General features: G+C 42.7%; 1 protein-coding gene across 3 annotated transcripts in view; it reads left to right on the plus strand.

The window, feature by feature from the left end:
* LDB2 (LIM domain binding 2) overlaps positions 1-12,960 on the plus strand; it is a 306,202-nt gene that overhangs the window by 289,618 nt on the left and 3,624 nt on the right. For all 3 annotated transcript variants that reach the window (XM_075261646.1, XM_075261655.1, XM_075261663.1), the window contains exon 7: positions 9,842-9,978. In XM_075261646.1, the coding sequence (XP_075117747.1) occupies positions 9,842-9,978 (137 nt within the window). The remainder of the gene's footprint in view (positions 1-9,841; positions 9,979-12,960) is intronic.

The following is a 12,960-nucleotide window of genomic DNA, read 5'->3' on the forward strand; positions in this document are numbered from 1 at the left end:
AGCGGAGGAGGAGGCGGTGGCGGAGGAGGAGGCGGTGGCGGAGGAGGAGGCGGTAGAGGAGGAGGAGGAGGGGGGTGTTCTTCTCGTGTCCCTGCCAGGAATGTTAGGCGGGGAGACGAGGTACACCGGGCCAGTTTGGGAAGCAGTCCCAGCCTCAACTACATTCACCCAGTGTGCTGTCAGTGAAATGTAGCGTCCCTGTCCGCATGCACTTGTCCACGCGTCGGTGGTCAAGTGGACCTTTGTGCAAAGCGCGGAACTAAGGGCCCGCCTGATGTTGAGTGACACGTGCTGGTGCAAGGCGGGGACGGCACACCGGGAGAAGTAGTGACGGCTAGGGACGGCATAGCGAGGTGCCGCAGTTGCCATCAGGTCCAGGAAGGCGGGAGTTTCAACAAGCCGGAACGCCAACATCTCCTGGGCCAGCAGTTTAGCGATGTTGGCGTTCAAGGCTTGCGCGTGTGGGTGGTTAGCAGTGTATTTCTGCCGCCGCTCCAATGTCTGAGAGATGGTGGGTTGTTGTAAAGAAACGCCTGATGGTGCCTTTGATGGTGCAGGAGAAGGAGATAAGACAGGACCAGGGGAGGATGAGGTAGAAGTCAACAAAGTGGCGGAGGCAGATGAAGTGGTGTCCTGGCTCGTCCTCTGGAGTGCATCGCCAGCACAGTCAGCAGTGGCAGTGGCAGAGGCAGAGGCAGAGGCAGTGGCAGTGGCGTGAACGGCAGTCGGCCTTTGTCCTGCCGTTGCTGCCTGCCACTGATTCCAGTGCTTGGATTCCAAATGACGGCGCATTGAAGTGGTGGACAGGTTGCTCTTCTCAGAGCCCCTAATCAATTTCGAGAGGCAAATTGTGCAGACAACACTATATCTGTCCTCGGCGCATTCCTTGAAAAAACTCCACACCTTCGAGAAACGTGCCCTCGAGGTGGGAGTTTTTCGGGGCTGGGTACGAACTGGAACATCTTGGGAGATTCCGGGTGTGGCCTGGCTTCGCCTAAGCTGCTGACCTCTGCCTCTGCCTCTAGCTACCCTTTTTGGTGCTGCACCTGCCTCAACATCCACACTACTTTCCCCGCTTGACATCCCCCCTGTCCAGGTCGGGTCAGTGTCCTCATCATCCACCACTTCCTCTTCCAACTCCTGTCTCATCTCCTCCTCCCGCACAATGCGCCGGTCAACTGGATGCCCTGACGGCAACTGCGTCACATCATCGTCGATGAGGGTGGGTTGCTGGTCATCCACCACCAAATCGAACGGAGATGGAGGAGACTCTAGTGTTTGAGCATCTGGATACAGATGCTCCTCTGTTAGGTTCGTGGAATCGTGACGTGGAGAGGCAGGTTGAGGGACAATGAAAGGAGCGGAGAACAGCTCTGGGGAGCAGGGACAGTTTGGGTTATTGTTCTGTAAAGCTTCGGAATTTTGGGAGGAAGGAAGACAAGACTGTTGGGTAATAGGAGGAGAGGAGGCAGAGTCTGACTGGCTGCTGGACAATGTGCTGTAAGCGTTCTCTGACAGCCATTGCAAGACCTGTTCCTGGTTCTCGGGCCTACTAAGGTTTGTACCCTGCAGTTTAGTTAATGTGGCAAGCAACCCTGGCACTGTGGAGTGGCGCAATGCTTGCTGCCCCACAGGAGTAGGCACGGGACGCCCTGTGGCTTCACTGCTACCTTGCTCCCCAGAACCATTCCCCCGACCTCGCCCACGGCCTCGTCCACGTCCCTTTCCGGGAGCCTTGCGCATTTTGAATTCCTAGTTAGAAATTGGCACTGTATACCAGTAGTAAAAATTGTGGGTGCACGTAACCCCAATATATTCTTTGAATTCCCAGTCAGAAACTGGCACTATATGGCAGTAGCAAGAAATGAGGGTATTTGTATTCCCAATATACTCTTTGAATTCCCAGTCAGACAATGGCACTGTATACCAGTAGTAAAAATTGTGGGTGCACGTAACCCCAATATATTCTTTGAATTCCCAGTCAGACACTGGCACTATATGGCAGTAGCAAGAAATGAGGGTATTTGTATTCCCAATATACTCTTTGAATTCCCAGTCAGACAATGGCACTGTATACCAGTAGTAAAAATTGTGGGTGCACGTAACCCCAATATATTCTTTGAATTACCAGTCAGAAACTGGCACTATATGGCAGTAGCAAGAAATGAGGGTATTTATAACCCCAATATATTCTTTGAATTCCCAGTCAGACAATGGCACTGTATACCAGTAGTAAAAATTGTGGGTGCACGTAACCCCAATATATTCTTTGAATTCCCAGTCAGAAACTGGCACTATATGGCAGTAGCAAGAAATGAGGGTATTTGTATTCCCAATATACTCTTTGAATTCCCAGTCAGACAATGGCACTGTATACCAGTAGTAAAAATTGTGGGTGCACGTAACCCCAATATATTCTTTGAATTACCAGTCAGAAACTGGCACTATATGGCAGTAGCAAGAAATGAGGGTATTTGTATTCCCAATATATTCTTTGAATTCCCAGTCAGACAATGGCACTGTATACCAGTAGTAAAAATTGTGGGTGCACGTAACCCCAATATATTCTTTGAATTCCCAGTCAGAAACTGGCACTATATGGCAGTAGCAAGAAATGAGGGTATTTATAACCCCAATATATTCTTTGAATTCCCAGTCAGACAATGGCACTGTATACCAGTAGTAAAAATTGTGGGTGCACGTAACCCCAATATATTCTTTGAATTCCCAGTCAGACAATGGCACTGTATACCAGTAGTAAAAATTGTGGGTGCACGTAACCCCAATATATTCTTTGAATTCCCAGTCAGAAACTGGCACTATATGGCAGTAGCAAGAAATGAGGGTATTTGTATTCCCAATATACTCTTTGAATTCCCAGTCAGACAATGGCACTGTATACCAGTAGTAAAAATTGTGGGTGCACGTAACCCCAATATATTCTTTGAATTCCCAGTCAGAAACTGGCACTATATGGCAGTAGCAAGAAATGAGGGTATTTATAACCCCAATATATTCTTTGAATTCCCAGTCAGACAATGGCACTGTATACCAGTAGTAAAAATTGTGGGTGCACGTAACCCCAATATATTCTTTGAATTCCCAGTCAGACAATGGCACTGTATACCAGTAGTAAAAATTGTGGGTGCACGTAACCCCAATATATTCTTTGAATTCCCAGTCAGAAACTGGCACTATATGGCAGTAGCAAGAAATGAGGGTATTTGTATTCCCAATATACTCTTTGAATTCCCAGTCAGACAATGGCACTGTATACCAGTAGTAAAAATTGTGGGTGCACGTAACCCCAATATATTCTTTGAATTACCAGTCAGAAACTGGCACTATATGGCAGTAGCAAGAAATGAGGGTATTTATAACCCCAATATATTCTTTGAATTCCCAGTCAGACAATGGCACTGTATACCAGTAGTAAAAATTGTGGGTGCACGTAACCCCAATATATTCTTTGAATTCCCAGTCAGAAACTGGCACTATATGGCAGTAGCAAGAAATGAGGGTATTTGTATTCCCAATATACTCTTTGAATTCCCAGTCAGACAATGGCACTGTATACCAGTAGTAAAAATTGTGGGTGCACGTAACCCCAATATATTCTTTGAATTACCAGTCAGAAACTGGCACTATATGGCAGTAGCAAGAAATGAGGGTATTTGTATTCCCAATATATTCTTTGAATTCCCAGTCAGACAATGGCACTGTATACCAGTAGTAAAAATTGTGGGTGCACGTAACCCCAATATATTCTTTGAATTCCCAGTCAGAAACTGGCACTATATGGCAGTAGCAAGAAATGAGGGTATTTATAACCCCAATATATTCTTTGAATTCCCAGTCAGACAATGGCACTGTATACCAGTAGTAAAAATTGTGGGTGCACGTAACCCCAATATATTCTTTGAATTCCCAGTCAGACAATGGCACTGTATACCAGTAGTAAAAATTGTGGGTGCACGTAACCCCAATATATTCTTTGAATTCCCAGTCAGAAACTGGCACTATATGGCAGTAGCAAGAAATGAGGGTATTTGTATTCCCAATATACTCTTTGAATTCCCAGTCAGACAATGGCACTGTATACCAGTAGTAAAAATTGTGGGTGCACGTAACCCCAATATATTCTTTGAATTCCCAGTCAGAAACTGGCACTATATGGCAGTAGCAAGAAATGAGGGTATTTATAACCCCAATATATTCTTTGAATTCCCAGTCAGACAATGGCACTGTATACCAGTAGTAAAAATTGTGGGTGCACGTAACCCCAATATATTCTTTGAATTCCCAGTCAGACAATGGCACTGTATACCAGTAGTAAAAATTGTGGGTGCACGTAACCCCAATATATTCTTTGAATTCCCAGTCAGAAACTGGCACTATATGGCAGTAGCAAGAAATGAGGGTATTTGTATTCCCAATATACTCTTTGAATTCCCAGTCAGACAATGGCACTGTATACCAGTAGTAAAAATTGTGGGTGCACGTAACCCCAATATATTCTTTGAATTACCAGTCAGAAACTGGCACTATATGGCAGTAGCAAGAAATGAGGGTATTTGTATTCCCAATATACTCTTTGAATTCCCAGTCAGACAATGGCACTGTATACCAGTAGTAAAAATTGTGGGTGCACGTAACCCCAATATATTCTTTGAATTCCCAGTCAGACACTGGCACTATATGGCAGTAGCAAGAAATGAGGGTATTTGTATTCCCAATATATTCTTTGAATTCCCAGTCAGACAATGGCACTGTATACCAGTAGTAAAAATTGTGGGTGCACGTAACCCCAATATATTCTTTGAATTCCCAGTCAGACACTGGCACTATATGGCAGTAGCAAGAAATGAGGGTATTTGTATTCCCAATATATTCTTTGAATTCCCAGTCAGACAATGGCACTGTATACCAGTAGTAAAAATTGTGGGTGCACGTAACCCCAATATATTCTTTGAATTCCCAGTCAGAAACTGGCACTATATGGCAGTAGCAAGAAATGAGGGTATTTGTATTCCCAATATACTCTTTGAATTCCCAGTCAGACAATGGCACTGTATACCAGTAGTAAAAATTGTGGGTGCACGTAACCCCAATATATTCTTTGAATTCCCAGTCAGAAACTGGCACTATATGGCAGTAGCAAGAAATGAGGGTATTTGTATTCCCAATATACTCTTTGAATTCCCAGTCAGACAATGGCACTGTATACCAGTAGTAAAAATTGTGGGTGCACGTAACCCCAATATATTCTTTGAATTCCCAGTCAGACACTGGCACTATATGGCAGTAGCAAGAAATGAGGGTATTTGTATTCCCAATATACTCTTTGAATTCCCAGTCAGACAATGGCACTGTATACCAGTAGTAAAAATTGTGGGTGCACGTAACCCCAATATATTCTTTGAATTACCAGTCAGAAACTGGCACTATATGGCAGTAGCAAGAAATGAGGGTATTTATAACCCCAATATATTCTTTGAATTCCCAGTCAGACAATGGCACTGTATACCAGTAGTAAAAATTGTGGGTGCACGTAACCCCAATATATTCTTTGAATTCCCAGTCAGAAACTGGCACTATATGGCAGTAGCAAGAAATGAGGGTATTTGTATTCCCAATATACTCTTTGAATTCCCAGTCAGACAATGGCACTGTATACCAGTAGTAAAAATTGTGGGTGCACGTAACCCCAATATATTCTTTGAATTCCCAGTCAGACACTGGCACTATATGGCAGTAGCAAGAAATGAGGGTATTTGTATTCCCAATATATTCTTTGAATTCCCAGTCAGACAATGGCACTGTATACCAGTAGTAAAAATTGTGGGTGCACGTAACCCCAATATATTCTTTGAATTCCCAGTCAGAAACTGGCACTATATGGCAGTAGCAAGAAATGAGGGTATTTATAACCCCAATATATTCTTTGAATTCCCAGTCAGACAATGGCACTGTATACCAGTAGTAAAAATTGTGGGTGCACGTAACCCCAATATATTCTTTGAATTCCCAGTCAGAAACTGGCACTATATGGCAGTAGCAAGAAATGAGGGTATTTGTATTCCCAATATACTCTTTGAATTCCCAGTCAGACAATGGCACTGTATACCAGTAGTAAAAATTGTGGGTGCACGTAACCCCAATATATTCTTTGAATTCCCAGTCAGAAACTGGCACTATATGGCAGTAGCAAGAAATGAGGGTATTTGTATTCCCAATATACTCTTTGAATTCCCAGTCAGACAATGGCACTGTATACCAGTAGTAAAAATTGTGGGTGCACGTAACCCCAATATATTCTTTGAATTCCCAGTCAGACACTGGCACTATATGGCAGTAGCAAGAAATGAGGGTATTTGTATTCCCAATATACTCTTTGAATTCCCAGTCAGACAATGGCACTGTATACCAGTAGTAAAAATTGTGGGTGCACGTAACCCCAATATATTCTTTGAATTACCAGTCAGAAACTGGCACTATATGGCAGTAGCAAGAAATGAGGGTATTTATAACCCCAATATATTCTTTGAATTCCCAGTCAGACAATGGCACTGTATACCAGTAGTAAAAATTGTGGGTGCACGTAACCCCAATATATTCTTTGAATTCCCAGTCAGAAACTGGCACTATATGGCAGTAGCAAGAAATGAGGGTATTTGTATTCCCAATATACTCTTTGAATTCCCAGTCAGACAATGGCACTGTATACCAGTAGTAAAAATTGTGGGTGCACGTAACCCCAATATATTCTTTGAATTCCCAGTCAGACACTGGCACTATATGGCAGTAGCAAGAAATGAGGGTATTTGTATTCCCAATATATTCTTTGAATTCCCAGTCAGACAATGGCACTGTATACCAGTAGTAAAAATTGTGGGTGCACGTAACCCCAATATATTCTTTGAATTACCAGTCAGAAACTGGCACTATATGGCAGTAGCAAGAAATGAGGGTATTTGTATTCCCAATATATTCTTTGAATTCCCAGTCAGACAATGGCACTGTATACCAGTAGTAAAAATTGTGGGTGTATATAGCCCCAATTCTATTGCTAGGGGACTTGCAGGGTATTTCTGGGGTGAAGGTGGGGGGGCACACCGTTGGAACGGGTATCGGGGTATATATCGGGTATACGGGAATACACTGACAGTGTATTCCATTCAGGATCCTGGGAAAGCTGGGTTGCGGCGATTGAGCCCGTCAGTGCCACGTTACACTGACAAGCTTCTCCCTGGAATTTAGCTCTTACAAGAGCTGTTGGTTGTCTTCTCCTTCCTATCCTAGCCTGTCCCTGCCTACCCAGAATCTAAGCCCTAGCTAGCTGGACGGAAACCTCCGTCCTCGGTGAATTGCAAGCTCAGAATGACGCGAAGCTGGGCGTCGCTGTTCTTTTAAATTAGAGGTCACATGTTTTCGGCAGCCAATGGGTTTTGCCTACTTTTTTCAACGTCACCGGTGTCGTAGTTCCTGTCCCACCTACCCTGCGCTGTTATTGGAGCAAAAAAGGCGCCAGGGAAGGTGGGAGGGGAATCGAGTAATGGCGCACTTTACCACGCGGTGTTCGATTCGATTCGAACATGCCGAACAGCCTAATATCCGATCGAACATGAGTTCGATAGAACACTGTTCGCTCATCTCTACTGCTTACCCATCTTGAAAGGCATTATCAATGCTAAGCAGGATATGGAGGGTTAAGAACAATAGGCCTTGTATATTTCATCAAGACAATACTAAACCACATACTGCATCCATTACAACAGCATGTCTTCACAAGAGAACAGCCCAGGGTGCTGAACTAGCCGGCCTGCAGTCCAGAGCTTATATCAACAGATAACATGTGGCACATTAAACTAAAACTCTAAACTAAAAATCTGGCAAAGAACACCCAGGCCTGTTGAGCAGCTAGAATCCTACATCAGATAACAATGGGACAACATCTCTCTGCTAAAACTCCAGCAATTGTGTCCTCCCTTCCTAGGCATTTACAGACTGTTGCAAAAAGAAGAGGGCACGCTACACCATGGAAGGTATGGTCCAGGCACAACTTTTATGTGTTACGGCTATCAATTTCTAAATGACAATAGAACAAGTTATTGACTATATAATAAAAGTTCAGCAGAGTGACTATGTAAAGGCATCAATATAAATATACCATGAGATTATGCAGAAACATTGGCTCACCGACTGCGACCTCCACTCTGGTCCAGACGAACGTTTCGCACCCCTGCTTCGTCATTGTGATAGGAACAATGCTCTGTTGTTGCAGTCCATATTTTAATTAATATCATTTGAGTACAGTTAACCATTTATATATACCACTATCTTCTTTAATATATATAGGGTCAGGGGATAATCGTACACATCAGGGAGAGTGTGTGCCTACATTGGCAGTAAGGAGACTTACAAGTCATTCCTGCTCCGCTAGGGATTCTGGGTAAAAAAAATATGCAAATCTATTCTCCAGAATGTAATTAGGAGAACAGTGCCTCTAGAGGGCAGCCCCCTTAACATCATGCATGACTCAGTTAATAAGCCTACTATCATGATGCGGATTTAATTGCCATTCTAGAGGGCAGCATACAGAGGCACTGTTCTCCTAATTACATCCTGGAGAATAGATTTGCATATTTTTTACCCAGAATCCCTAGCGGAGCAGGAATGACTTGTAAGTCTCCGTACTGCCTATGTAGGCACACACTCTCGCTAACGTGTATGATTATCCCCTGACCCTGGTCTATAGTCTCTCACTCTACCAAATCAGTATCCCTGCGCTATGCTGAGGAGGTCCAAAAGACCGAAACAGCGCTGTCCATAGCTGAGAATCTGTTCCTTTTGGAATAGAAATACTAATTTGGCAATTAAATCCACATCATGTTAGTAGGCTTATTAACTGAGTCATGCATGATGTTAAGGAGGCCGCCCTCTAGAGGGCGGCATACAGAGTGCACTGTTCTCCTAATTACATCCTGGAGAATAGATTTTAATATAGATATATAGACATATTAATATATAATTTAATATAATATAGACATAGACTGCATTTGAACTTGATTCAGTCATCACAGTTTGCTACATTTCCTTTGTATGTCCGTCAGCATGAGATAGGAATAAAGCTGTACTGTTGCAGTCCATATTTGGACTGGTATACACTTTGGGTACAGTTAACCCTTTACTTTCCATCTCAGTCTCAGTATATATATATATATATATATATATATATATATATATATATATTGTAATGACTGCACTTTGAGCTTAATTCATTTACGACAGTCAATATAGATTTTTGGATTCATGTGATCTATGTCTATGCTATATCTGCTTAACCTTTCCACTGCGACCTCCACTCTCTTGTGGTATGTGTTGTTTTTAATGTTTTTAAATGTTTTGTCTTCTCTCTTTAATAATTCTGTTAATAAGTTATTTTTGATACACTCATGTTTTGCATTATTCATGTCTCTAACATTGATACTGGGTTGGAGTATATTGATCAGTTCTTTGGTATCTTTGTTACTAGTATCTAGTATTGGGATTGTTTCGGTTTAATCCCTCAAGTTACAACCCTGGAATCTAGTATGAAAATGGTAACAAAGTTGTTGAAATGTCTTCCATGTCTGCTACTTTCTACTAAGACCAGACAATGATTCCATTTGGAAAGAGAAGGAGACACCTGGACAAGATTGGGAGCTGAGCATGAAACCATACAATGTATCACAGATAGACTAAACGTTCCAGAATAGCTTTCATTCTATATTGTTATTGTGTTTTCTAGCACTGAAAAAGGATCTCAGATTAATATAGGTTTATTATTTCTGTCTCGCAGCAGAACCTACAAGACAGACGGCCACCAAGAGGCGGAAAAGGAAAAATTCCACCAGCAGTACAGGAAACAACACAAACAGCACATACACCAAGAAAAAACTACCAGCCGCAAGTCTCAACCTATCCAGTCAAGTACCTGTAAGTATTATTATACTAGTGGTGGTCTCATGGAAAATACAGATCATTCTTTGTAACAATTGATTAGAAAGTCAGATAGTGTTAAGGTGGACTTACACATTAGATAAATGTTGGCTGAATCTATCAATTGAGGCATAGAAATGAGTGAACACTGTTCGGAACAGCCGTTTCGAACAGCATGCTCCCTTAGAAATGAATGGACGTAGCCGGCATGCGGGGGGTTAAGAGACCGGCCGCCGGCAAAGTGTACGTGCCAGCTGCTTCCATTCATTTCTAAGGGAGCGTGCTGTTTGGAACGGCTGATCCGAACAGTGTTCGCTCATCTCTAGGCATGAATTCCTATATACGTGATCCATAGGTAAGGTCTGACTATAGGAACTCCAATAAGATTCAGGGGGCGGGCACAGTTGCATTTATGAAAATTTAATTAGACACTCTGTGGTCAGATGGGTGGTCCCAGATTGTCTCCTTCAGTCTGGAACCACCCACCTGACAGCACGGAGCCTAATTAACATAAAGGGTGCTAAAACTAACAGCACTCATTGCTCAGGAATGGAGGTGTCTAGAGAAAAGTAGTGTGAAGGTGGTAGAAGGTCATCTTTAACCCCGGGATATAGGCTTTTTGGTCATAGAAAATTAAAATGGCAGGCAGTATAATGCATTGAACTATATAGGTTCCCTAGGGAGACAAAAAATTGTATTTAAAAAAAATTTAATAAAGTAAAAAAAAAAAAACATTTAAAATATACAGTATATTAATCCCCCATTGCAAAATGTTATATTGAAAAATCAAAACATAACAAACCAAGTCAATAAAGCCTCCGAGTAATACAACTGTAATGTTATTTTATGTGCATGCTTAACAATGTAAAAAAAAATCTAAAAAAAGATGCCAGAATAGATTTTTATTTGTCTTTTAGCACCCGGAAAAAAAAACATTCTAAACTGTGACCAATCAATATCAATAGAAACATCAAGTCCTCCCAAAAAAACAAGCCCTCGCTCAATTCCATTAACAAGAAATTAATGAAAGTTTTGGAAAGTGGTGATTGAAGAAAAATTGGTATTATAAAAGTAGTAAAACTTGAAAAAAAACTATACAAATTTGGTATCAATATAATCGTATCAACGCAGAGAATAAATCTGTAGTACAAGCAGGCGGTTACACCGGATTTACGGTCTATGGCACTAGGACCCTAGCCAGAGATAAATAAAATATAGCAAAGAGAGAAGCATATGTAGCTGAGCTGAAAGTGTGATAAAGCTATCTCAGGCGGAGGCTCCATTGCACAGTCCATCAAAAATTCACCATCTGGCGAAATGATGGCAAAAATAACAGATACCCAACGGAGCCCATTATAGTCAACGGGGTTCCATGAGATCCATTCTTGCCTATCGGTAGAAAGATGTTCTGGTGTTAGGACTCAGGACTGGAAAATTTCAACAGCAAGTATTTAAAGGGAACATAGAAAGTGCTAGACAGTCTACAGGCAGCATGGTATAGAGCAGAGGAGCGGAACAGATTGATATATACTGTAGGTTTTTGGGATAAGGTCCAGTATACCTTATTATGTATCCATTGAAAGCTTCTTCTCTGGTGAGAATCAAGGAGACTGTGCTATCAGTGATTGACACTTATCTCTGTATGCACAGTCGTAGAGGAGAGGCTATTCATCACTGATAGTCCCGCATTAGGGTTGAGTGATTGGGATCGGAAAAGATCGGATTCCGATCAGCGATCGAGAAAATTTAATGATTACGATCGGAATTCCGATCCTGATCTTTTCGGGCGGGATCGAGATCGGGGCTTATTTCCCACAATGCGTGGCTACTGGCCAATCATTGTGGGAAAAGATTAGCACCCATAGGAGTGAATGGAAGCGGCCGGCCGCTTAACCCCCTGCGAGCCGGCTGCGTCCATTCATTCCTATGGATTTACCGCAGCCTGCCACTCTTCTGCTTCATCCCTGTTTTACCGTATACTCAGCTGAATATACGGTAAAACAGGGATGAAGCAGAAGAGTGGCAGGCTGCGGTAAATCACTGTGTGCTGCGCTGCTGTGAGGACGACGAGGTAAGTTCACGAGTAGATAGATACTACTGTACATTGACTTGTCTATCTACTAGACAAGTCAATGTACAGTAATATCTATCTACTCGTGAACTTCGCTCAACTTACCTGCTCAGAAGTGCTGCCGCTGCCCTCTGCTGGTCCGGTCCTCTGTCCTTCATGTGGCTTCAGAGTGCCCTGCGCCCCGCCTCCCTAGACTAGTATTATAGAGAAGGCGGGGCTTAGGAGAGTGTAGGCGGGTACTGGGAGGGGAGACGTGAGTGATGCACTCACATCTCCCAACCCACACTCTCCAGCCGTACCAAGCCCCGCCTACTCCCTGCATCTCTACAAGGGAGGGGGGTGCAGGGCACTCCGAAGACATGTGAAGGACAGAGGACCGGACCAAGAACTGGGAGCTGCAGCTGTGCAGGTAAGCAGACACCAGGGGAGGGGGGTTAATCACTGCACAGCGTGGGGTCCGAAAATTTAAACAATTTTTGGACTACATGCTGTATAGTGAATAGGATCCTTTTTAAAATCTGATCTCCGATTATTTAAAAAATCCCATTGACTTGCATTGGGATCGGAATTGGGTTCGGGATCGGGTTCGAATGGAAAATGATCGGAAATCGGAATTTTTAAAGCAATCCTGAAATTTCAAGATCGGCTCAACCCTATCCCGCATCCTTGATTCTCACCATAGAAAGAGCAGAGATTTCAATAGATAAATGACAAATTGTACTGAATCTTTCCCACAAATCTATGTATCAGTCTGCTCTGCTCTTCCTGCTCTATAATATACTTGTTTTTACAGAAATGTTTTAATTTTTGGTTTTGAAATTTTTTTGGTTCGATGACATGATGTTGTGATATTTTGCAAATCGTTTTTGGAATTGTACAAATGTATTACTGTATTATATGTGTAACTT

The sequence above is a fragment of the Leptodactylus fuscus genome, chromosome 1, assembly GCF_031893055.1.
Source record: "Leptodactylus fuscus isolate aLepFus1 chromosome 1, aLepFus1.hap2, whole genome shotgun sequence".
In the NCBI taxonomy this organism is placed as follows: domain Eukaryota; kingdom Metazoa; phylum Chordata; class Amphibia; order Anura; family Leptodactylidae; genus Leptodactylus; species Leptodactylus fuscus.